Here is a 27664-nt window from a genome sequence, read left to right as displayed (position 1 = left end):
TAATCATTTTAAAATTAATCCAAATTGTAGTGTGTCATTCGTTTTTATTCTAAGTGGTGGTCCAGTGTGTGTGTGTGTGTGTGTGTGTGTCTGTGTGTGTGTATGCCTGCTTGTTTCTCTCTGTGTGTGAATACCACAGTTTATCCCTTTGTCTGTTGAACAGAAATTTGTTCTTTTAATATTTTGGCTATTACAAATAAAAATTCTCCAAACATTCAAATTTAAGTCTTTATATGGACATGTGTATTAATTTCTTTATTGATCTAGAAGAAAGCCTAGATCATATGGCTGTGGATGTGTAATTTAAGAAACTACTTATCTCTTTCTAAAGTGATTCTTCATTGTACCTTCCCACAAATGATGCTTGAGTTTCAGTTGCTCCCCAGCCTCACCAGCACTTGGTACGATCAGACTTTTACATTTAACTATTCTAATAGGTGTGTAATGGTATGAAATTGCGGTTTTAATTTGCATTTCCCTGATGATGATGAACATATATTCATGTGCTTATTTGTTATCCACTGTCTTTTTAGGTGAAAGTATCTGTTCTCAGCTTTTGCTCACGTTTTCATTGGGTTGTTTATTTACTTATTGAGTTTGGAGAGCTCTTTATATATGTATTCTAGATAAAAGTCCTTTATGAAATATGTTATTTGCAATTTTTTTTCTCAAATTTCTTTAGAGAAATGTAGCTTTTCTTTTGACTTTTAACAATGTATTTTGGAAAGTAGAAGTTTCACTCTTCAATTTATCAATGCATTTTTATATGGAAGTGGTTTGATGTGTTCTCTAGAGAAACTTGTAACCTGATTCATACAAACACATTATTATCGCTAGCAGAAATGTGCATAGCTTCACTAGTTTGCTAATAGAATAACCTCTGTAAAGAATCAAAATAATTTTTGAGACTGTAGCATCAAAGAGGGAGATGGTTTGACATGGAGGCTCTGGACCGTACATTTCTTGGACAGAGGCTCAGAGTGGGCCTGACTTAAATGTTCTCTCATCAGAGTCTTGAAATTCTTGATTTTACCTGTGAATTTGAGTTTTGTAAGTGCAGGAGGACAACGAAACATACATCAAGGGCTTAGTCTCAGGTCATGTGTGGGCCTTCCTCCCACAACCTCCCAGTTGGGTTCTCTGGCTTCCCATTTCCCTATCTGTGCCCAACAATTGCTTCCATCTTGCTCTAGCACATGCAGTCCTCCCTGAGTACTGGGGCAAGGGTCCAGGCACTTGTGTGGGTGTGCACTAGCCCTACAAGTATTCCTGTGATTGAGGGAGCACCATATTAAATACCAAATTAAAAAATGACAGATCAAGAGACACCATGGAAGAAAAGAAGAAACTTTTTCCTACTTTTTGAATGAGGGGTACTGCATTTTCATTTTGCACTGGGCCCCAGTTTTTGTAAGCAGCTCTGCAGTCCTATAGCAGTGGTTAGCTCCAGGTGGGCAACTCTGGGCAAAAACAGGTTCCACATCTGTAAAATAAGAATAATTCCTATCTCATTGGATTTCTATGAATATTTTGGATAATTCATGCAATGCGTTTGTCCCAGCACTTGACTCGTTTTAACACTCAGTACTACAGGTGTTAATTATTATTCAATATATTATAGACTCATTCCCTCATGTTTCCTCAGCCTGCAGGCTAATACCTCAAAATAGCCATTCCCACATGCCGCAGCAAATGTGCATCCTGGTTTTGCTTGAAACGTTCATTATAGTCACTTAAACTTTCTTAAAGTGTGCAGGAAAAAAATCTGTGCCTCAGTTATAATGTGAGGCTGGAACAAAAAGTTCTATCTAATAAAGGGTGCTGGTTAGAAGCACAGGAATCTCCACAAACGCTAGGTAATTCCGGGCAAAAATTAGTGAGTCGAGTGATGCTTCCACAAAAGCTCTTTCACCTCTTGGGACACGAAAAGCAAGGTCCTTACGATGAGAGCCCAGTCTACTCTATACCTGGCAAGAAACACCGCAGAACGTTCAACCAACTTCCCGCCCGCGCTAGGTTTCCATAGGAACGCGCAGTTCCGGCGTGTAGCACTCTGCTCCGGAAGTTGTTTCCCCATAGTTCCGTTTTTTCTTTCGGAGTTCGCGTTCCTTTTGCACTGGCTCGAGAAAACGACGGAAGCATTTTGGGCTGAAGAGGCCACCGTTGAGGGGTGTGGCAACGCAGCCGCAACATGGCAGACACAGTTCGCGTGCCGGCAGCTGCAGACCCTCTTCCTAGACTTACCATGGCTCAACCAGGGACGTTGAACCTCAATAACGAGGTGAGCACCGAGGTCTGAGAGTCTGTGGGGCTGACTTTGAGGTCCTTCAGTTGGGCTCTACTGCGTCTTGCTGAAGGGCCCGTGATCTGGCCCGAGGCAAGGATGGGCTGTGCGGCTGCGGCAGCTTTTTTGGTGGGCCTAGCCTGGTTTTCCGGAACTTGGAGCAGGGCAGCGGCAACACCCCTTCACGGTTTCTCGGTGACCGATTCAAGAGCCGTGTCTCTGGCCTTCAGGCCCCATGTATTTTCATCTGTGGGACTTTGGGGAGTTCATTTAGTGTCTATGTTTAGTGCCCTCGTGTGTAAAACGAAACTTCGTGGTAGTATATAGTACCTCACAGGTTGTGAGAAATTAATTAGAATATGTCAGGTGGTTGCAGTGTCTGACAGTAAACTCTTCGTACAGATTACCTGTCTTTTATTGGCAGCCGAAAATATCGGGAAGGGATTGAGAACTGTAGTTTCTCCTAAGAAATCACTGATCTTGAATGAGATCGTACGTATCGTTCGTGATGATGTACGCTCAGTACCTCGTTTCTCCTTCCACCTACTGTCCCGTTTCTTTGCTTTCATTTATAGCAAAACTTCAAGAGCTGTTTTTATAGTTGCTGTCCCCAATTTCCCTTCTATTCTTTTAAATCCCGTCTCAGCAAACATTTGCTCTCATCACCTCCACCGTAACGTGCTAAATGTCCAGGCTACCCTTTCTCCCACTCTCCCCTTCCAGTTTCTGCTTCTATTCAAGGGAGTCCTAAGTCACGTGAAGACTAAGAGTAAGCCTGAAAAGCAAGGATCAAATGAGCACCGGACAGCTACAGCAAAGGAAGTTCTTTATCCTCCTTATTCAGTGAATATGTAAGTGTCTGCCTGCCATAAGCAAGGCACTGTTCCTATTACACGGTTGTGTAAGACATGCTTCCTATTTTCAAGCAACTTAAACTCAGGTAGGAAAAGGTAAGCAGCACCCATCTATGGTACAGAATAATGCCCAGAAAGACAAGTAGTGCAGAAAAGTTTCCAAAGAAGGCAAAGTGAAGTAAGTGACATTTGTTATTGGTATTTAAGGATCTTATGCAGGAATTGCAGTCAGTGATTCAGTAAAAGGGAAGAAGGCATTCCAGCGAGGGGTTACTATAAGCAGGGAAGGGGTGGTAGTAGGAAACCCCTTAGATGGTATAGGGCCAGATAAGACTTCCTTAATGACAACGTGTGGGATGAAGTAGGAAATAAAACTGAAATATACCACTCTCGTACTGCCAGGTTAGTAAGGCTGGATTTCACTTGGCAGTGGAGTACAGGGTTTATTGAAGAGGAAAACTCTGAAGGCGTTTAGCATATATTATATTCATGAATGTATGTTAAGCTTGTTTTAGTACCAGAGAACATTTGGTGGGCTTTTTTCCATTAGATTACCTATGAGGTATAAAAGACTTTAATCGGAGTGATGTCCTTGGGAATTCACTGGAAATACTAGTGAGCTTCCTGATCAATTTGAAATTACTCTGGGAAGAGTAATGACAGTGTGGCGACAGTCCCAGAGAGCACTTTCCAGGCTCTTGGCCTCACGAGGAAAGGTGCTGGCTCGGGCAGTAGGTGGTCATCAGCTGTGACTAGTTGGCTGTCAGTTGTTTCCCGTTAGCCATTAGCTAAACAAGGCCAGTCTGTTTACCTTCGGTTATACCACTCCCCTTTGTCCCCCCACCACCTGAGTTTCTGTACTTGAGCTACACTGGCCTTCCTCCACTATCTAGCGTAGCACTCTGCACACTCTTTGCATATGCTTTTCCTTTTCCCTGAGACTCCTGAGATTCATTTCATATTTCTGCTTTACTTGTCACTTTCTCAGGAAAACCATTCTTGACTTTCATTTACCCCTTATATAAGCTCTTCTGGCACCACTTCTCCTTTTTAAAAAGCACTTGTAATAGTTGCTTAGTTTGTGTATGTGAATGTGAGAGATTTCTTATTTCCTCCACCTGACTAAGTTTTTGTTCACGATCATATCCTCAGTACAAATCTTTTGAATGAGTAATTTGAGGCATCATTTTTATGATCCTTAATAACTTAAATTAGCTCTTAAGTGAGATCCAGGAATGTATTTCAGGGATCCTATGACCTGCCTATAATTTAATGTTTGTATGTTTATCTCTGGAATGAAAAGAGTCCATAGGTTTGATCAGATTCCCAACTGTTTATAAATCTGTGGTAGTATTATCTTTGGGATATTGGTACTCATCTGTAATTTATTAGATTGGAATCCTTGTTTTGTAATTTTTAATTTTTTTCTTTTGTAAAGTTATGTGTCCATCTAATAGAGAGTATATTTAATTACCCAAAATGTCTTTTGTGAAAATCAAAGCCTATTTATAGAGCCACCTGTTATGCTAACTTTCAGTGTCATCTTCTACCCTTAATCCATTCTTTTCAAAAATTTCCAAGCATAAAGGCTGACATTTAGACAACACTTCCTGGCTCTAGGTCCTTAAAATATGTTAATTCTCCTGAAGTAATGTAAAATTGTACCTTTAGAAAAAAAAACCTATTACTATTTACTTCATCTTATGATTATTTAATGCATGCTTTATCTTCACCAGTACTTCTGTGGAGAGAATATTTAACTGACTTACTATAGCAACTTCCCTAACCTCTAGCATAGGACTTTGTCTAGGGGTAGTAATAAGTAAATACTTGTTGGACAGATGAAAGTATGGAAGGCTCACCTTAAGTCACTTAATAGTTAAATGAGGAGGGATAATGTTGTAAATATAGACTTTTTTCTCCCTTCCACAAGAAATAGAGAAAGGATGCACAATTGAAAACAACAGTGCTGTTGGTTTTTAGTGAGTAATGAATTTGCAGAACTAGAGTAGAGTTTGCTGTAGCCATCTGCTTTTTTTAGGCAGCAGTGATTTGTAAAATCAGGATTAGGAGATGAAACGATCTGATCAGGTACTTTAATTCCATAGGAAGGCGGAGGGCTTTTATATAAAACTGACATTTTGTAATTCTTGATAGCAGATTACCAACAAACCCATTAGAAAGTTGCTTTCTATTTTCTATGATATTAAAGGTAGAAACTAAAGTGAGAATGAAATGATTTGCCTCCATATGTTGTAAAAGATAAGAATGTCAAAAACTATGTGCTTTTAAAGTTGCAAAGCTCCTATTTCATAATAGACTGTATTATTTTTTAACACGTTGCGTACAGCGGGGTTTAAATCCTTCATACCCCTCTGTTCCGGCAGGTTTTTAAAAGAAACTACTTTAAAATGCACTCTTCTCTTTAAAGCGTAAATGCTTCTATGTCATTTATTATTTTTCTATGGAATTTTTTAGGATTTACTCACCTATGATGTTAGTAGTCCCTCCTGGTGTGATACTGCAGAAAGCAGCTTCCTTTGTTATTAATGAAACACAAATAATTCAATAAAATGTGCAAAGAAAAAAGAGTCAACAGTAAAAACGAGAATTCTCATTATCCGTCCTTAACGCATGGCTCAGAAAAAACGAAGATTCTCGTGATCCGTACGCAACGTGTTAATAATTGTTACTGAAATAGTAAATCAGGGTCCATCCATACTAAGAGAACCACTTTCTGTTTGGCTGTTAAACGATTCTGGGAAGGTTTGCTAGGTGGCAGCATTTTCTCAGTAATGATTAAGTTGTACATAAACACCAAGCACTCTAGAATTTTTAAATTGTTGCTCATCAGACATAAAAATAATTGAACAATAAATTATCCAAATGGCCAAATTAGAAGCCCTCCATATAAAACCATAATTAATTTTGTTAGCTGTGAAAAAATTCAAACGTATGGAAAAAGATCCAACAAATGGCCTTGTAATCTACTTCCTGTATTTTGCAGATGTCATTATTTTGCCATTTTATAAACTTAATTCCACCCACTTTATTTTCTTCCCTGGAAGTAGTTATTACTCTTTTAGGAAGTTGTTTTTCTCACCCAAATTTTTCATAATTTTAGTAACATATATATATGTTATAAGATATATAGCCTTGCTAATGTCCAGTGTATAGTATTGTGTTGTATATTTTAAACTTTGCATGTGTGATATTGTACTGTATAAATGCAGTATCATACTATGCATATCACTCTAAAAGTTACTTTTATCATCAGACATTTTCAGGGTTTATCCATGATAATACATGTAGATCTCCTGCATTGATTAAAAATAATACATTGTGTATACTTTATACAGTATATTATCTCTTATTCAACGTTTTATAAGAATGTTGCAATGAATAGTTTTGTGCATAGCCTTTTGCTGTTGGGGATGTGTCTTCCAGATAGATTCCTAGAAGTAGGATTTTGTTAGGTATTGCCAGTTTCCTCTAGAAGGAGTATACCAATTTGCATTCCTACTAGCAATGTATGAGAGTGCCTGTTTCCTCAGCCTCACCACCAGAATGTGTTGTCACAGTTTTTTGTATTTGCCAGTCTGATAGATGAGTAATGAATAACCACAAGTCTTAATGTATTCTAAGAAACACAGTTATACTTAGATTTTTATTAGCATTGCACATTCCCCTAGAACAATACTAGCTAGCTCTTGGAGTTGTTTTCTACTGACCATGGGTTAATTCAAATGAATGGCAAAGTCAGTACATTAGTAAAAGAGGCTGGCTAGTTGACTGGCTAGCAGATGGCCAATTAAGAGTCGGTTCACCCATCCCCTCAATCTCCATTTAAATTGCCAGTTATAAAAATAGTCACCAGGCTATAAAGTACAGTATAGGAAATATAGTCAGTAATATTGTGATAACTGTGTATGGTGTCACATGGGTACCAGACATCGGGTTGATCACTTCATAAGGTGTATAAATGTCTAGTCACTATTTTGTACACCTGAAACTGACAATATTGTATGTCAATTGTAATTGGAAAATAAATTATTTTTTTAAGTGGGAGTATCATAATTTAAATGCACCTACTTTAAACTTTTAATAAGAATGTTTAATTGAAAAAAAAATAAAGTCAATTCAGATAGCGTTTACTTTGTGGACCAAAGTTTGCTCTCAGCTTTGAAGATCAGAAACTTGCGATCATTATCATCCCAAAAGTATAGCTCATTCTCTCAGAAGCAAATTCACATTAACCATAAGCCTATAAGTGACTATATTAAGGAGAAAGGTAGTTTAAGAAATTTATCTCATGTAAACAGCGATGTTCATATTGTAAAGCACACTTTTTTTTCCTGTCTACTGATTGACATCGGCTCCTTGGAATGTAGAACCACAGAAAGGGTTTTAATTGTGTGAGTCAATGTTGGGCTATGACACATCTCTCCCTGTAACTGAGTTATTCCAGTAGAGTTTGGGTTTCTCAAGTCTCTGAGCCTGGGCAACCCTCCTTTGGAATCTTCTTGAGTTGGACACTGCTAGCTTTCGCTCTTTATGGTTCCCTTTCCTGTGTTTATGTTGTCTCTCCGCCATATGCACAAATGGTCGTTTCCCAAGGAAGTATATTAGCTTTCCAGTTTATTTATGATCATAGTTCGTACTGTCTACGCGAGAGGTGATCCAGGTTACATTACTGCATTCAGACTTTACCAGGGGGGCATCTGTATGTCTAGGTTCTAGATGACACCTTGCTGTTAGCATATGTATGTTGTGTGTGTACGCGCATGCACATGCCTCTTTACTCTTTCTTCTGCTCTTAGAGATTATATTAAATGCATTTTTTTGCTGCTTGGAAGCACTCATTTTATGCTTGTCAGTCTTGGTGATCATACCTTCTGATTTGTCCTTCAATTTATGTCTTCAAACTCTTTCCTTCCACTTTTCTTTCACTTTGTTTCTTCTGTCAGCACATTTCCTTTCCATTATTATGCCTCTGTTTTCGCCTTGCTCACAGTTCTTTCCTTCTCTCCCTCCCAAACAATATCATACCCTTATTACATTTCTAACATTGATAGATCTATTTACGATTGGTTGGAGAATTCACCAAAGCTTATTGCCTTTAAGTAGTACATTGGCCTTCTGGTGATATTGGTTGTTTTCAGCCAATTTGTTGACTTCTGGGACATCTGTCAAACAGCTTCATAATTACTGAGTGGCAAATGAATTGGCAGCCCATTAAGTCCTAACTAAAATGCTGTTGGTAGCTGTTCATCAGCTTTGCAGAAATAAATTTAAATACATATTTGGAGAAAACTAAGTGCTTGGAGTGAGAAGCGAAAAAAAATAAAAGTGTAATTCCATTTTTACATAAAGTAAATATACTTACTTTTTAAAATATATTAAACTCACCAAATTTTCCTACTGCCTGTACACAAATGCTGAGAAAGGTAATAACCTAGAAATGCGTTTTTTGGCATTGGCATAAAACTAAATACATGAAGCATTCCCTTTGCTTTTAGATTCCCTTATGCAGTAATGACAAACATAGTACTTCTTAAATTGGAATTTTAAAATTGGAGTCTAGCTTTCCCATGATTGGAATGTAACCGAGGACCAACACTGCCCACTGCTTATTAGTTAAGTTTGGTTAAAAGTAGTTACCAAACAGTATATAGTCTCATAACCTGCAGTGTACAACATTTGTTAATATGTTTTAATGCATAATTTATCACTTTTAGTTTATTTTATGAATGACTTAACTTTCAGGAAAACATACCATAAACCCTTATTATGCTGCTTATGAAATACCGCAGTTCTTTTTTTCACTTAAACCTAGTCTAAATGGCTTTTCATTCATGCAAGCATGATTTTTTTTGTCCTAAATATATCTAACTCTGAAATAAATTCCAAAGAGATTAACGTATCTAGTGGGAAAGAAACCTGATTATTCTTCATTCTGTTACTGTATAATACATTTGAATCAGTGAATGAATAAGTGAGTATTGCCATCTTTCTGGTCTTTTATTTAGCAAGTATTGAACACTTAACTGTATGCCATCCACTACGTTAGGTGTTAAGATGCAGTGTTGAGTAAAACAAGATACTTGACCTTCACTGAGTTTATAACTTACTAGGAGAAAAACACATTAAACATAATCAGATTAAAAGTAGGATGTTAAAATAACGGTCATGATAAGTTCTAGAAGCACTTATGATTGGGAATTTTGACTCTCAGGGAGGCCAAAAAAGATTTTACTGAGAAATGACAGTTGAACCAAAACCGGATAAGATGTTAAGCAGCTAACATGGGGCGGGCGAGAGCATTCCTCCCAGGAAACAGCAGGAGTAAAGATTTGCTGGTAGACATGACTACACTAAGGGGGAAGGAGGACTGAGAGAAGAGCAATTGGAAACCATTGAAGAGACGTACATACAGGTGTGACATGAAGTCTGTGGTTAAAAATGTATTCTCTCTGAGTTATGGGTAAATTGAAGAGGGGCAAGAGTGGATGTAGAGAAACCCATTACCAGTAACCCAACCAGGCGAGCTAGCAGGTCAAGATAGGAAGAAAAAAAAAAGTGGTACAATATGAGCAATAACTAGCAGATAAAATTCACAGGACTTAGTAATGTTTTTATTGTGAGGGATTTAGAAACAAGCGCTACCTATAATGAGTCCTAGCTTCATAATGGAAAGGATTATTCCATTCCTGGAAGCATGAAACACCAAAAAATGCATCCAGCTGGGGATGAAGAACATGGACTCAAATGTGAGGTGTTAGGTCTGGAGCTAAAAGGGAGATCTCAGCTGAAGGTAAAAGTTTTTGAGTCATCTTTGCTTAGGTGGCAAACTGAAACAACATAACACATATAAGGTCACTTATGGCTGAAAAATGCATTGTGAAAAGAGAAGCTGCCCTAGGAGTGCCCCTGAACTCTTAACATTTTATGACCGATTAGAGGGGGATGAGCCTTCAAATACCAAGATGGAGTGACTAGAGAGGAAGAAGGAAAACCAGGAGAGGATTCTGTCGTATGTCATGGAAACCAAGGAAAAAAGTGTTTCAAGAGGAGGAAGTGGTCAACAGTGTTGAATTCTGTGAGATTTCAAGTAAAATGAAATCTGAAAAATCCTGTTAAATTCAGGGACTTTGAGAAATCCCTGGTGGCCTGGACACTAGACTGTAATTTCACAAACTGGAATTATGTGGCATGCAGAAATGGAGATAGTGAGTTAGAACATCTCTAAGAGCTTGGCTCTGAGGCAGCTGAAGAGAGGGTGTTCCTAGTGAACTTTGTGGTGAGGATATTTTGTCTTATCTTTAATGAAAGTGACTCAGGCATGATACATCAGTGGGAAACATCCATTTAAGGGATTGGCAATGCTAGAGTAAAGGGATAGTCTATAGTTAGGGTGCCAGAAAGGATAGGATCCAAAACATAGTTAAAAGGTAAACCTCACATATGTGTGGAGTTATTTCTTATATTGTAACTTCATGAATAGAAGAGGGTGGGTGATGCAAATATATTTGTATTCAAGGTAGTAGAAAAATGACTGTACCCATCTGATGTTTATGTTCTCCGTGAAAGCGAAGGAAAGATGAAGAGGAAGGTCAGACGTTTTAGGAAAGCCAACGGGTTTAAAATAGCCATTGTATAGTGAGTTGACAAAAAAAAAAGGATTGTATTGGAGTGCTGTGATAAAGAACCCAGAATGTTGTTTTCATCCTAGATTAACTACAGGGATTGTTAACTAGAGGGATAGGTGAGCTGAAGGTATTGATCATGTACCTAAACTGGCTAAAAGGAGAAAAATTAAAAGAAAGGACTAACTGAACCGTTTGAAAGGACAGGGGTCAGTGAGTTACTGATCCCGGTGAAGCTAAAAACGATGGTGGTGGGTGGAGTTGAACAAGCCAGCTGATAGAAGTGGTGCTCAGTGTGGAGTATTTGAATTTATGGTTTTAGAAATAGAATAGTTATGAGTGATAACAGAGACCACAGTGTGACCATGGAAGTGGGTGACAGAGAAGGAATAATTTAGGTCATTAGAAAAGAGGAAATCAACAAGTGAGATGTAATATTGGATGAGTTATTTAAGAGGACGTCTACATCACCCAGAATGATAGCAAAACTGAGGGTGGAGAGAAATTGTAAGTTGGTTTCCAATATGTAGAAAGGGGTGAATGATAATGAAAAGTAAGCAAAGGTGTTATAGCCTTAAAGAAATAGAATGATAATTATATTGTTTTGGCAAGAAGAATTAGAGGGATTGTGTGTGCCAGGCACTCTTGCAAGGCATAGAAAACACTGTAAATATTGCAAGCCCCTTGTCCTCTAGGAGCTCACAAACTATAGAAAAAGACTGTCACGTGAGCAATTAGTGACAATACAGTGACATAGATGCTGCCTATGGAGTATATGGCGAACCAAGGATGGAGCGGTTATCTCTAACTGAAGAAATCATGGAAGGTTTCACAAGAAAGATTATATCTGAACTGGATTTTATGTAGTTCCTAAAGTGAAGGAGGGGAAGAAAAAAATTACAGAAGGAATTATAAGATGTATGATGGCTCGTAACAATGTTAGACAAAACAAACAAAACGATAGCATCCCATTATACTAAGTACTATTGTAACATGTAGTTCTTCAGCATTAGAATATTTCCATCTCTTGGACAGTAATGTGTTTTTTTTTCTGTTCAGAGTTCAGCGTTCTGTAGTGGGATGATTTAAAGCGTGTGTGTGTGTGTGTGTGTGTATGTTAGTGTTAGAATGTTGATTTAGTCCTTCATTGTTTATAAAGGAAGTTTTATTTCATCAAACTATGAGTATAAACAAAAATTTCGTTAAACTGGTAGACTTAATCCATAATACGAAGACTCGAAGTATTAATTCTTTTTGAATTAATAGCCTTTCTGATTTTGGCTTTATTCCTCAAAGGTTGTGAAGATGAGAAAAGAAGTGAAGAGAATCCGAGTTTTGGTTATCCGAAAACTTGTCAGGAGTGTTGGCAGATTGAAGTCAAAAAAGTTAAGTCATTTAAAGTAATGATTCTATGACTAATAAAATGTCAAACGTTGTTTTTATTCAATATTTACATAGTTTGAGGGTGGGACCCAGAGGAATAATTAAATATCTTACTCATACAGTACTTTGTTTTATATTTGGAAAGGATCTGAGTGAGTTAAAATGTGCTGTGTCAGCTTGTCCTTACATAGTTTGGACCATATTCGCTTAAGATACTTGATGAATTCTGCTGTTTTTTCAAAACTCTCTTTTTGGCCTTTTCAGAATGAAAGTCCTTTGGGGTTATGTATGTGTTTCATGTTATTAGAAGTTATTTTAAGATGTTGATGCAGTTTAGCAAATCTTGTAATACTTTGAGTCAATTATAAAGATTTTCTATCACTTTATTCCTTGAATTGCTCATTAACTTGAAATCTTCAGTACCTTGTGGAAGTGTTTATCAAAACCTTCTGTTCCATCTAAATTTTTGAAAAAATAGTATTTTGTATTTTCAGTGTCACAAGTAGTAGAGAAAAAGTATGTTATTATATTTGTTATACTTTAAGCATGAATACAAAGTCTTCAAATGTGTTTTGTTCTGATAATTTCTTGTGCTTTCTTTCATTAATGTTGTGGAAGATGACCCTGATCTCTGATTTAATCAGACATTGACATCTTTATGTATTCCTTTAATTCCAGAGAACAAATTTCTGTTTAATAAAACTATATCCATCCTTTAATTGTAGCTTATAGAACTTACATTAAATACAATGAGCTATTAAGTGATTGATTAAAAATATTATCTGGCCTTCCCATTAAGGAATTGGAATGAAGCTGTCTATCAGTGGTAATAGTCATTAATACGCCAGGACAGTGCTCATTTTTGCCCAAACCTTGGGTTTGTTGATGAAATTAGGGTATGTGTTGGTTAGGGGGAGGATAATGTAGGATGACAGTTTGTTGTTTAGAGATTTATCATGCTTTTCTAAAAGAAATGAAGAGACTTTTATTATAAGTCTATAATAAACGCTTTTCCTGGCTACATGTTATAATGTATTTTTTACAGGGGTACCGAAGATGCACTTTTAAAAAACCAGAGACGGGCACAACGATTGCTGGAAGAAATCCATGCCATGAAGGTGAGGACTTGTGTGGGTGTATATATATATATATATATGTGTGTGTGTGTTTCTGTGTCTCATGTAAATCTGTATTTTATGTACGTTTGGTGTTAACTTATTTGGATATTATTACAAGTTGACTACGACTTGTTTTATGGTCTGTTTGGTGAAGACTCTGGTACATTTAGAAAATTGTAATGTTTAAGCTTGCATTTTTCTGTGTTTTTTTTTTTAATTATTGAATTTGGTAAAGTATTAGACTAATTTGAGTCAAAACTATGCCAAACTAAACTCATCTATGTTTCATAATACCTCATGCCTAACATTTTTATTTTTACTGTAACTTTAGGCATGAAATCTAAGTTAAATTCAAGAATTAAAGTGTTCATGCTATTTGGTAATGTAGATGGGGATATTGGTGGCTGACATCATGCTTTGCGTATTGCCAACTCAATAAATTTTTGTGTGGTGGTGTCAGCATTTTATTCAGCTCTGTAGTAACTCGAAATAAAATTAGTATTGGACCAAAATGATCTGTATTTTTGTTTCTTTCAGCCAGACTTTTCACTAGTATAATTTTTAGGTCTTCTCGCTGCTCTTACTTTGTGGAAACTTTCATTTACCAAATGACATACTATTAAATGTCTGAGAGACTGTTATATTGCAGAACTTAAAAACAACATTTGGTACCAGCAATTATCTTAATTGCAGGGTCATTTTGCATGTGTGTTTGACTATTACATTTTGGTATAACTTCCAACTTTTGAGATAGGTAAAAGAACGAGAGAATTCTCTAAACATATTTTAATTGAATTAGATTATCAAAGCTCCTCGCCATTTTTTCTTTTTGAAGGGATGGTAGTGTTTTATATGTCAAAGTTATCAATTAATCTGAATAGAAACAGGACATGATTCTTCTTTGGTATAAGGTAATTTTATTTGTTTTATTGTTTTTTGTGGGGTTATTTTTATTTGTTTTATTTTCACAGGACTGCAAAATTCATGAAATCTATTTGATATATCTTCTTCAATCCCCTTTTTTTCCCAGTCATTCAGTCAAAATACTCTATATTTGCCTCCTCGTTATCATTTGTATCACTTTGGATTATGTATCGTTTAGGCTTTTTCATATACCATTTTTCCCCATGAAATTCTTATGAGAAATAAAATTCTTAGAGATTTTTGTTTTGAGGATAACACTAAGATAGGAAGTTAATGTATATTACATCCCTTTGTCTCTCACTTTTTCTTAACCAAGGTCCTTACTAAATTATTGCATTCCTTAACTAAATTTTTCCCTGTAATTTCTTCTGAATAGTCATTTTTGTAGTCTTAAATTTTTCAGAGGCTTTGAGCTATTATATAATTGCTGATTTTATTTTACCATGGAAAGGATGCATTATATATAATAAGCCTATATGCAGTGTGTGAAGAGTTAGAAAATAAGTCATTAATCTTTAGAATACTTCCCTTCTATAACTCTCAGTAATGGATTTAATTTACTTAATCAGAAAGTTGTCCTGTTTTATCTGTGTGAAATTTGTTCTCTGTTATTCTTAAAACCTCATCATAAATAAGAAATCAGACTCAGTGATAAAGGTCATAGGTTTACAAGATACTGTGTCATGACCGTAGTTTTCTTGTTTCTTTTTTCTTTCTGCTTTTTTCTTGTGATTATATAAAACCACTATGGAATTGTTGCATCATAGAAAGCTAAAATCCATAGCCTACATAGTCCTCTAATTCATAAAATTAATAGTGTATATATTTCTTGAATTCATGGCAGTGGTTATGGTCATCTGAATTGGATGTTCTGAATTCATCTTTTTTGAAGTGCTATTTAAAAGCTGGATTAAATTTAAATACAAAACCAGGAAAAAAAATAGCACTATACATTTGCTGTTTTTAAATGTCAAATTTTATTCATCATTTATGATTCTTTTACAAAATTGGTCTACTTTTCTAAAATAAGCAAATATATAGAGCATTTTTTTTTAAGAAAGGTCATTTGTTCTTTAAAAAGTGTTTATCATGTACATGGGAGTATCAAAGAAATAGTCACAAAACAGAAAATTCACAGTCTCAATTAAATTTGAAGAAAAACCTCTACTTATTCATTTTTCCAGATGAATTTTTTCCTTGGCTCATATACCACTACATTTTTATAGTCTTGTTCATGACATACTGTCCTATACTTGTTTTCTATGATAATAGGGTATTTTGTTGCAAGATGACTTCCTCAAGATGAAAACCTGAGATATTTTTAGAAATGGGAGTTTGTCTTTTCTGGCCAAGAAAAAAAAAGCCCTGATCTTTATGATACTATAAAATCATAGGTTCCAATTTTATAGACTATACTGCACGAATACCAAGTCTTTGCTGCCTTTTCTAATAGTATTCCTACTTTTAACTTTGATACTAGTATAAATTCTGTCTTCTGAAACAGTTCCTTTTTCTTTGGATATTGAAGTAGCTTATGAACTGTTTTTTTAATTTATTAAATTCATTGTGGTCACATTGGTTAGTAACATTACATAGGTTTCAAGTATATAATTCTGTAACATCTATATATCACATTGTGTGCTCACCACTCAGTCAGTTCTCCTTCCAACATATATTTGACCCCTTTACCCTCTTCTTCCACCCTCCTCCCTCCTTACCCTCTGGTAACCACTAAACTGTTGTCTGTGCCTGTGAGTTGTTTGCTTTGTTCGTTTGTTGCTTTCAGTTTTATATCCCACATATGAGTGAAGTCATATGGTTCTCTACTTTTTCTTCTATTAACTTTTTACAGATCCCTAAGTTATTTAGCTAGAGAAGCAGATAGTAAAATTAAGGCATACAGTGAAACTAATTTAAATATACAAAAATTCCTTCCTCAATAATAAAGGTAATATAACTGGCTTTAACTGAGTATTTACTATTTGCCAGGCACTATATTGTGTTTTATATTTATTATCTCAGGACAGATGAAAATATTCATAGAAGCATTATAATATTGAAAAGTTAAACACTGCTTAGTGTCAGTCTTTAAAATTTTTTTAGAAATTAGTAAATTATAGATTATAAAATGAAATGTAGAGAAAATAAGATGGGAATGTCTGTTTACCTAACTGCATTATTTTTATTTATTTAATGTTTTTATATACAAATGGAGATGTATCACTTATAAAGTAGATATGTATTCAGGTGGAGACTTTGAAGAATTTTGAAGCAACATTTGGATTAGAAAACCTTAATACTCATTGTACAATGAAATATTATGGAAAGCAGAAATTTATTATATGTACATCCTGAAGGTGTGTGTGAGAGAGAGAGAGACTACTGCATTTTTATATTCTAAGAGTTTTGAAATCTTAGTGTGTGTTGTTATTTAATTTTTACAATAATTTGCAATAATTAATCTCTGTCACTTATTTCTGAAGCATTAGAATTTAGTTGAATGTGAAAATGAGAGAAAGTTTGTATAGCAATTAGTCATAAACGTGCTTTGGGAATTTTGTGAAAGAGTGAAGGATATTGTTAATCCACAAAGATAGTAAGAGAATAGCTGCTAGTCGTTTGAAAATTGAATAAAGCTGTTTTAGTTCTTGACTGTTCAAAATTTACAGCTTTGTGACTATAATTATAAACTGGGTTAATTGTTTGCAGCAGCCCTCAGAGCAGTTGGAACACTGTGTAGTAGATACATCCAACATCTTTTGGATGTGTCTGCCTACCTTTTTGTTAGAACATACAAAATATTATTTCCGTCTAACACTGCTGCCCGTAGGCCAAAAGAAAAAAATAGTGGAATGAGTATGAATTGAAAACTACAAAACTGAATTCTAAGTCTTAGAATTGAAGTGTAATTGAGATTATGAACTTTGACCTCTGTTGGCTTTAGTTTTTCATCCATAAAATGAAGTGATTGAGTTTTATAAAGTCATGTCTTGCTCCCATGTCCTATTCTTTTATCTCAATTAGTTCGGAGCTTACCACCTTTGCTACCTTACTCTTTCAATCACGAGCAAGAGTAGGCTTTTTAGTATCTTTGAAATAGTATTTTTTGTTTTGAAATAGTCTAATTGGAATTTATCTTTTAATTACAAAGCAATGGTTCACATGTTTTTACATATCATTATGATAATACTTATACCACTTAAATAATTTACTAAATCAGCAATTTATTTTATATCTTTGATAGGGTGTTTCTCGATGTTTACCCATTAAACATCTAACCTTTTTATCATGATGATAATTTTTTTTAAGATATGATAATCTCCCTTGTCATCGTAAAGAGACAGATATATTTTGGTATTTAAAAAAATACATTTCACAAAAAATCTTTCTAAAATGTTTTATAGGTTTGTGTTTCTTCACAAGGTAAGCCCCAGACTGATAGTTTGTTCTTATTGGTCCCAGAGGAAAAGTTGCTTTCTTCAAACTTTTTCTATTCAGGGCCAATCCCTCTTAATGTGCTGTGTCCCTTTCTTTTTTCTTCTTTATTACTTATGCCTAATTTTACTTATAACTTCAAACTCTCCCTTAGCACCTGTCATCATCCTTTAACTATCTCCCAGTTTCTTCCTTTCCCCCTTTTATGAGAATAGCATCTTTAATAGTATAGCCACATTGATCTCAACTTCTCCTCACTTCCTATTTCCTGAGCAACCCACTCAGTTTATCTACCTGCCTCTTCATCAGTTTCCTTGAATAAGATTGACTCTGACCCTTATATACTAGTGTTCCCCATAAGTTCTTTCTTTATCTTCCCACTTTACACTCTCTAACATGGCTACTTGCAAGTTTGACTAGTGTCACTATTTGGGACACTTCATAATCTCTCTCTGATGCAAATCTTTCCTGTAAGATCTTCACTGTTAATATTCAGCTCCATTTAGGTGCTTTCAGATGCACCTGAAACTCAATATTTTACGTATTCACTGATCTTAGTTAAGAAGGGTTATTAAGATTGTGGGGTTTCTTATGAAGCCTAAGGGCAAACACTGCATTTTAACCTCACCGGGAATTAGAATCAGGCTCTGGAGAGCTCACAGGAACTCATGTAGTTTGTTTATGTGTTTCTTTCCTGCCACTTTTCCTTCCATTTTTGCTTTGTCTCTGCCTTTCCTCGTCTTCCTCCCATCCTGCCCACTCTGCAGCTTCCTCTCACTTCCCTTTTCTCTGACTCTCCAGACAGCTTTCATTCCTTAGTTATGGCCAGGACCCCCTTACAGTGTCATCCTCAGCTCCAGAATCCTCATGCTTTGTGTTCAGGGGAAGAACCCACACTGGCTCAAGTTCTCGGCCTGACTTGGGTAAGACGTCCATCACTGTTCTAGGCAGTTGTGATGTTGGGGTACGAGGGTACAGGATGACGTATTGTAAGGAAGCAAAGAGAAGATGTGAGCAAATATCCCCAAAGATGTTAGTATCTGAATGTAGATCCTAACATTTTGTACCTTGCCACCCCCATTCTAATGTTCTTCTGTTCCTGATTTTGGTTTTAATATTATCATTTATCTAATTCCCTAAGCCAGAAATCTAGGAATCCTTTTGAATTCCCTTCTTTATATTAGCTACTTTATATTCCCAAATCTTGCCCTTCACCAAGACCTATTATTTTTATCTCCTAGATATGTTACCACTTCTTAGTTCAGGTTATTATTTCTCCCTTGGAGAAATAATGAACTTTCTGCCTCAGGTCTCACCCCACTTCGAATCACATTCTACACTGGAATCAGTGACCTTCCTAAAATTCAGATCTGATCAGGATTCTCTCCTGCATGACATACAAGGCCTTTGTGATCTTGTACACTAGCTACCTTTCTTCTCCACCTATAAATAACATCTACCTATCCTATATTTACTGTTCCACCTATATTGAACCCCAGACATACCAATCTATTTTACGCCTCCTTGCCTTTCATCAGGCGTTTTACACGTAGCCCGAATAAAAACTTACTCCTTACTTTAATACCTAATTCTAATTCTTGTTCTAGGACACTTTCCCTGACACCACCACTCTGACCCTTGGAGAACTAATCATTTACCACATCTTCTGTATATTCTCTTACCTTTATGTAATTCTGCTATGGTGTTGGATGAGTCTGCTTTCATGCCATTCCTACTTAGCTAGACTGTCTTAGGAAAATAGGTTGTTCTACTCAATTCTTTGTCCCCAACACCTAGTAATGTCAGCTACATACTGGAGGGTGCCTGGCTGGGCTGAGTGAGTGACTTTTCACATAAAATTGGCGTGTGTAGACTGTTGAGATTGCTCTGAATCTCAGTAGATAAGTAGAATCTTACTGAACTGTTACTAAGCAGAGTCTGCAACCCAAGACTTGTTTTTGTTTTTTGGTGTTAAGTTTGGCTTTAATGTTAAGGGTCGAAAATAAAAGAATGGGTAGGCTCTTCATTTCACAGTCAACCTTGGGCAGTTCTCTAAGGCCATCTAACTTATAATTTAATTTTTTGAAAGGCGACTTTTATTGCCCTGATTTAACAGCCTTCTGTATTCAACTTGTGATATGTGAAATGATAAACAGGAAGTCATAGTGGAATTTTAAAAGCTAATTATAGCATATACTGCTCTCCTCACACATATAGCAGTATGTAGAAACAGATCATCACGCTGGAATTCCAGTTTACTTCCTGGCATGTGGTTTCTGCAGCAGTAAGTGAGCTTTTTGAGTAGGTCATGTTCCTGAAACTGTTAGCAGTGCTGCATTTTTAATATGTAGGGGTCATAATTTTCAGTATCAGCTGTGTTGATATAAAGATGTTATATCAAATCCACGGTGGTCTTAAAATGTTTTTATCTTTTAAATGAGAGTAGTTGTGACAAATAAAAGTGGTATCCATCCCTGTTTTTAAACCTACTTCTATTTGAAAATAAATGGAAAGTGAGGGGTCTTTGTTGGCAAACGTGATGAAAATGCTATTACCATTAACAGTCATTATATCCACCTAATTTTAAAATAAAAAACTGCTTTTGGAATTACTTCAGTTCAAATAAGCCTACTTCAGAGGCTACTGAGTGTTTAAACAGGATTTAGGGGTAGGAAGTAAGAAAGGAGTATCACATGAGCTTTTTGTCAAAAATGTTTATTTCTTTTTGTTTTATTTTTATTTTTATTTTTTTTAAGTTTTGTAATTCTGCAAATTTGAACTTACAACCTTGGCAGAATCTTCCTACTAATTGTGAAAGTATCCAAAGCCCTTTTCAACTGTTAATTCGAAAACTTTGGACAACCAATACTAGTATCATAATGTCAGTATGAAATAATGTGGTGATTGAGCAAAGAGGCAAATATTACAACATAGTTTGTTTGAAACACACAATGGGAGACAAAGAGTCCTAGAGTAAAGCAGCAATAATAACAATAAATAACTGGTCTTGATATAAATAACTTATTCAACGGAGATGTCACCTCAATTTTGGATTAAACGGAAACACATTATTTTCAAACATTTACACTCATTAACATGAGCACATATTTTATACTGTTAGATTTCTATTGTAATGGAAACCATGTATTCTGTTTTCCTGTTACAATAATTAATGTTGGTATTTTACTCCTTAAAACTATTAATTAATATTTTGTGACAAGAGAAACTCAGCAGTGTCCTTTTTTTTCTTGAATATGAGTAATTTGATTCTGTTTTCTATACCTGCCACTGAATTGTATAAACTATGTAGTCTTCTAAGACACAAAAATAATTCCAAGGGCAATGATTGCTCCAATTAAAAATGCTTCGTTAGGGGCAGAGACTACCTAGTCTCCAGGCCTGCAGTTTTGCTTTTCTGTGCTTCCGGACCTGAGCCCACTGCTGCAACCATGCTGCGCCAAATCCTGGGTCAGGCCAGGAAACATCCAAGCTTGATCCCCCTCTTTGTATTTATTGGAGCTGGAGGTACTGGAGCAGCACTGTATGTCATGCGCCTGGCATTGTTCAATTCAGATGTCTGTTAGGATAGAGAGAATAACCCAGAACCCTGGAACAAGCTGGGTCCTAATGATCAACACAACTTTTACTCAGTGAATGTAGATTACAGCAAACTGAAGAAAGAAGGTCCAGACTTCTAAATGAAATGTTTCACTAGAAATCTGCTGAGAATGAAGGTCTTCCAGAAGCCATCCGCAGTTTTCCACTTAACCAAGAAATAGTTCCCCTCCAAATGCATGAAATCATGTTGGTGTATTATGTTGGGGTTTACACTGATAAATAAATATCTGAAACTAGGGGAAAAAAATGCTTCTTTAGGAATATACAGTGAGATTGTATAGTTCACTTATATTCTCTCTGTCTTCAAAACTAATTAAACCCTTTTCAAGGTATATCAGTTTTATGTATGGGTGAGGTGAGGAGAGAAATCCTCACTTTAAATTCTTGATTTCTTTTGAAACTCAGTATATTAATATAGAACTTGTGGGTTTTGGTTATAGTTAATGATTCTTCTCCACAATCTAATGTAGCATCCCAGTTTATTAATGATTATATATTTTCTTAAGACCCGTAAAATTTGCAGCCAGAAAAGAAAAACAAAAAATACAAATGAAAAAAAGACTGGGAATTTCCAGAACAACTATTATAAATTCCATATACTATTCTGAGGTTAATTAAATACTTTTTAATTTAGAACCTGCTATATATGTAGATGAATAGATTTCTGCCATCAGCTGATAAATATACTGTTCTGTGGGAAACAAGCATATGAGTCTGATCTACACTATACCACTATTATAATCAAAGAGTTGTAGGAACCTAGAAAAGGCATCTGTTATTTAATTACTTACAGGATTTAGGGAAGACCTTACAGAGTGGGGATACTGAGTTTGAACTTGAAGAGTAAGTACGATTCTGCTTTGGAAAAGGTCGTCTAGGTAAATAGAGCAAGCACACCAAGAAAAAAGCATACGGATCTGATAGTTCTGGGTGTGATTTGGAAGGTCTGCTCAGTACTCTTATTTCTGTTATAATATTTAGCACATTGAACTATAATTATTTCTTTATATGTCTCCTTTTTTTGAGCATAAGATACTGTCTTTTTATCTCCAGTGCTTGGTGTACTAATTGGCATAAAGCAGACATTCAACTATTTCATCAACAAATCAATGTCATGGCTGGAATATGGAATAAATAGAGGAACAAAAGGTTGAAGATGGTGGCTGAAGTGTAGATGAGATTACCATTTAAAGCCTTTTAGGAAATGTAGATCAAAGTTTTTGAGTAATCGTATGCATTTTCTAGAAAACTAAATTTGAAGGAGAGTGGAGGATTGACTAGAGGGAAAAGAGATTAGAGGGGAGATAACTAATTAGGAAGCAGTGACTGACTTAATATTTTCATGCGTTAAGGAGACATTTATTAAGCCTATCTTTATGAAAGGTAATGTGCCATGTAATTCATTGTTCCAGCTCTGCAAAAATCTTAGACCATCAGAGAAAGGCACTGGTGCACACAATTTTAAAAATGGTAAGTTATGGTAGGTGCTTTGAAAATTTTAAAACAGTAAGAGATTGCTTCTAGCTAATAAGCAGGAAAGGTTTCCTGGAAGTGATGGCAGTTTAATAAAAATAAATTAACGTTACTGATTGATGAAATTGATATGATGTCCTTGATAGTTTTCAATTGACTCCCAGTTAGATAACCAGGATACTGTTTTATGCAATAGCTTTACATCCCAGACTTATATGTTATTTATAGCACTAGGAAGCTCAACTTCAGATATATGAACACTGCTAATAATTTAATAATTTTAGTTATTAATATTTAAGCACCTACTCTGTGCCAGGCTTTTTGCTACAACCTACATATATATATTGTCTATAATCTTCAGAGTAGCTCTTCAAGGTTCCTATTTAGCCTCATTTTGCTGATGTGGAAACTGGGGATTTAAGGATTAATTGCTTTGCCCGAAATTACACTACTAGAGCTTGACAAACCCAGGATTCATTCCAAATCTATCTGAATCAGTAGTCCATAATCTTTTTTTATTATTATTAAATTTATTGGGATGACAGTTGTTAGCAAAATTACGTAGATTTCAGGTGTACAATTCTGTATTACATCATCTATAAATCCCATTGTGTGTTCACCACCCAGAGTCAGTTCTCCCTCCATCACCATATATTTGGTCCCCCTTACCTTCATCTCCCATCCTCCTCCCCCATTACACTCTGGTAACCACTAAACTATTGTCTGTGTCTGTGAGTTTTTGTTTCTCATTTGTTTGTCTTCTTTTGTTGTTTTTGGTTTATATACCACATATCAGTGAAATCATAGGGTTCTCTGCTTTTTCTGTCTCACTTATTTCGGTTAGCATCATACTCTCAAGATCCATCCATGTTGTCACAAATGTTCTTATATCATCTTTTCTTACTACCAAATAGTATTCCATTGTGTATAAATACCACAACTTCTTTATCCATTCATCTATTGAAGGACATTTTGGTTGTTTCCATGTCTTGGCCACCGTAAACAAAGCTGCAATGAACATTGGAGCACAGTGTCTTTATGTATAAATGTTTTCAGATTTTTTGGGTATATACCCAGGAGAGAGGGATTGCTGGGTCATATGGTAATTCTATTCGTAATTTGAGGAACCTCCACACTGCCTTCCATAACGGCTGTACCAGTCTGCATTCCCACCAACAGTGTATGAGGGTTCCTTTTTCTCCACAGCCTCTCCAACACTTGTTACTATTTGTCTTGTTGAAGATAGCCATCCTGACTGGGGTGAGGTGATATCTCATTGTGGTTTTTATTTGCATTTCTCTGATGATTAGTGATGTTGAGCATTTTTTCATATGTCTATTTGCCATTTGTATGTCTTCTTTGGAGAAATTTCCAAAGAACAGATGTCTTCAGATCATCTGCCCATTTTTCAATTGAATTGTTTGTTTTATTGTTGTTGAGTTTCATGAGTTCCTTGTATATTCTGGATATTAGGCCCTTATCGGAGGCACTGTTTGCAAAAATCTTCTCCCATTCAGTTGGTTGCCTCTTTATTTTGTCGATGGTTTCTTTTGCTGTGCAGAAGCTTTTAAGTTTCATATAGTCCCATTCGTTTATTTTAGCTTTTACTTCCATTGCCTTTGGAGTCAAATTCATAAAATGCTCTTTGAACCCAAGGTCCATAAGTTTAGTACCTATGTTGTCTTCTATGCAGTTTATTGTGTCAGGTCTTATGCTGAAGTCTTAGATCCATTTTGAATTAACTTTGGTACATGGTGACAGATAGCAGTCCAGTTTCATTCTTTTGCACGTGACTATCCAGTTCTCCCAGCACCATTTATTGAAGAGGCCGTCTTTCCTCCATTGTATGTTTTTAGCTTCTTTGTCAAAAATCATCTGTCCATATTCATGTGGTTTTATTTCTGGGTTCTCAATTCTATTCCATTGGTCTATGTGTCTGTTTTTCTGCCAATACCATGCTGTTTTGATTATTGTAGCCCTGTAGTACAAGTTAAAGTCAGGGAGTGTGATGCCTCCAGAATTGTTCTTTTTTCTTAAGATTGCTTTGGCTAGTCAGTCTCTTTTGTGGTTCCAAACAAATCTGATGATTTTTTCTATTTCTTTTAAAAATGCCATTGGGATTTTGATGGGGAGTGCATTCAATCTGTATATTGCTTTGGGTAATATGGCCATTTTGACTATGTTGATTCTTCCAATCCATGAGCATGGAATGTCTTTCCATTTCTTTGTGTCTTCTTCAATTTCTTTCAAAAATGTCTTACAGTTTTCAGCATATAGGTCCTTCACATTCTTGGTTAAGTTTATTCCTAGGTATTTTATTCTTTTTGCTGCAATTGCAAAAGGAATTGTATTTTGTATTTCTTTTTCTGAGATTTCATTGTTAGTATATAGGAATGCAATGGACTTTTGTACGTTGATTTTGTAGCCAGCAACTTTACTGTATTCGTTGATTGTTTCTAATAGCTTTTTGGTGGAGTCTTTAGGGTTTTCTATATATAGCATCATGTCATCTGCAAAGAGTGATAATTTAACTTCTTCATTCCCAATTTGGATGCCTTTTATTTCTTTCTCTTGCCTGATTGCTCTGGCAAGGACTTCCAACACTATGTTGAAAAGCAGAGGTGATAGGGGACAGCCCTGTCGTGTTCCTGAACGTAGAGCAAAGGGCTTCAGTTTTTCACCATTAATTATGAGATTAGCTGAGGGCTTGTCATATATGGCCTTTACTATGCTAAGGTATTTTCCTTCCTTACCTATTTTCTTAAGTGTTTTAATCATAAATGGATGTTGTATCTTGTCAAATGCTTTTTCTGCATCAATTGATATAATCATATGATTTTTGTCCTTTATTTTGTTTATGTGATGTATCACATTGATGGATTTGCAGATGTTGAACCATCCTTGTGCCCTGGGGATGAACCCCACTTGGTCGTGATGAATAATCTTTTTAATGCATTGTTGTATTCGATTTGCTAGAATTTTGTTTAGGATTTTTGCATCTGTATTCATCAGAGATATTGGTCTGTAGTTTTCTTTTTTTGTGTTGTCCTTACCAGGTTTTGGTATCAGGGTAATGTTGGCCTCATAAAATGAGTTAGGAAGTACTGTCTCTTCTTCAATTTTTTGGAAGAGTTTGAGCAGGATTGGTATTAGATCCTCTTTGAAGGTTTGGTAGAATTCACTAGTGAAGCCATCTGGTCCCGGACTTTTGCTTTTGGGAAGGTTTTGGATGACTGATTCAATTTCGTTACTGGTGATCGGTCTGTTTAGATTTTCCAGTTCTTCATGGTTCAGCCTTGGAAGGCTATATGTTTCTAAGAATTTGTCCATTTCTTCTAGGTTATTGAATTTGGTGGCATATAGTCCTTCATAGTATTCTTGGATGATCCTTTGTATTTCTGTGGTGTCCGTAATAACTTCCCCTTTTTCATTTCTGATTTTGTTAATCAGTTTCTTCTCTCTTTTTATCTTAGTGAGTCTAGCCAAGGGTTTCTCAATTTTGTTAATCTTTTCAAAGAACCAGCTCTTTGTCACATTAATTTTTTCTATTGTCTTTTTGTTCTCTATTTCATTTAGTTCTGCTATGATTTTTGTTATTTCCTTTCTTCTGCTGACCTTGGGTTTCATTTGTTCTTTTTCTAGTTCTTTAAGGTGTAAAATGAGGTTATTTATTTGGGATTTTTCTTGTTTCTTGAGATAGGCCTGTAATGAGATAAATTTCCCTCTTAAAACTGCTTTTGCTGCATCGCAAAAGTTTTGGTAGGATGTATTTTCATTGTCATTTGTTTCTATGTATGTTTTGATCTCTCCTCTAATTACTTCTTTGACCCAGTCGTTCTTTAAAAGTATATTGTTTAATCTCCATGTATTTGTGTCTTTTCCTGCTTTCTTTTTGCAGTTGATATCCAGTTTCAAAGCCTTGTGATCAGAGAATATGCTTGGTATAATTTCAATCTTCTTAAATTTGCCGAGGCTGATTTTATGTCCCAATATATGGTCTATCCTTGAGAATGTTCCATGACTATAGAAAAGAATGTATAGTCTGATGTGTTAGGATGAAGTGCTCTATATATGTCAATTATGTCCATTTCATCTAATGTGTCATTTAGGGCTGCTATTTCGTTATTTATTTTGTGTTCTGATGATCTATCCATAGCTGTCAATGATACATTGACAATGATGTATTTAAGTACCCTAGTATAATTGTGTTTTGGTTAATTTCTCCCTTTAGTTCTGTTAGGAGTTGCTTGGTATATTTCGGTGCTCCCTGACTGGGGCATAAATATTGATGACTGTTATGTCTTCTTGTTGTATGGTCCCCTGTAGCATTATGAAATGTCCATCTTTGTCTCTTGTTATCTTTTTCACCCTGAAGTCTGTTTCATCTGATATCATTATGGCTACACCTGATTTTCTCTGGGTACCATTTGCTTGGATTGTCGATTTCCACCCTTTCACTTTGAGTCTATGCTTGTCCTTGTAGCTGAGATATGTTTCGTGGAGACAGCATATGGTTGGGTTTAGTTTTTTGACCAATCTGCTACTCTGTGCCTTTTTATTGGTGAGTTCAGTCCATTTACATTTAGGGTGATTATTGATATGTGAGGATTTCCTGTCATGCTAGCTTTAGTTTTCTGATAATGCTGTGTCTCCATTGTTTCTTTGCCTTTTTGTTGTTGTCTATTATTTCTATGTGGTGGTATTCTATGATGTTTCCCTCTGTTTCTTTTATTACAGTATATATTTCAGTTCTGGATTTTTTTTGAGTGGTTACCCTTAAGTTTATGTAAAAGAAAGTTTGATATTTAGAGTATTTCATTTTCTTCAGGACACTTACTTTCTCCTTTCCCATATTCCGGTTCAGGCCTTTACTCTCCCCCTTTTTATGTTTCGGTTGCCACAAATTGTCCCTGTTGATGGTGGTCGAAT

General features: G+C 35.7%; 1 protein-coding gene and 1 pseudogene across 1 annotated transcript in view; both read left to right on the top strand.

The window, feature by feature from the left end:
- Positions 1-2138: 2138 nt before the first annotated feature.
- The window catches only part of SRFBP1 (serum response factor binding protein 1), a 66057-nt gene continuing 40531 nt past the window's right edge, over positions 2139-27664 (top strand). The window contains exons 1-3 of the mRNA XM_019727996.2: positions 2139-2281; positions 12081-12169; positions 13213-13285. Of these exons, the coding sequence (XP_019583555.2) occupies positions 2192-2281; positions 12081-12169; positions 13213-13285 (252 nt within the window). The 5' untranslated portion in view covers positions 2139-2191. The remainder of the gene's footprint in view (positions 2282-12080; positions 12170-13212; positions 13286-27664) is intronic.
- LOC109445544 (cytochrome c oxidase subunit NDUFA4) lies at positions 20907-21393 on the top strand (annotated as a pseudogene).

The sequence above is a fragment of the Rhinolophus sinicus genome, linkage group LG03 (genome assembly GCF_036562045.2).
Source record: "Rhinolophus sinicus isolate RSC01 linkage group LG03, ASM3656204v1, whole genome shotgun sequence".
In the NCBI taxonomy this organism is placed as follows: domain Eukaryota; kingdom Metazoa; phylum Chordata; class Mammalia; order Chiroptera; family Rhinolophidae; genus Rhinolophus; species Rhinolophus sinicus.
This window is presented reverse-complemented; position numbering and strand designations above follow the sequence as displayed.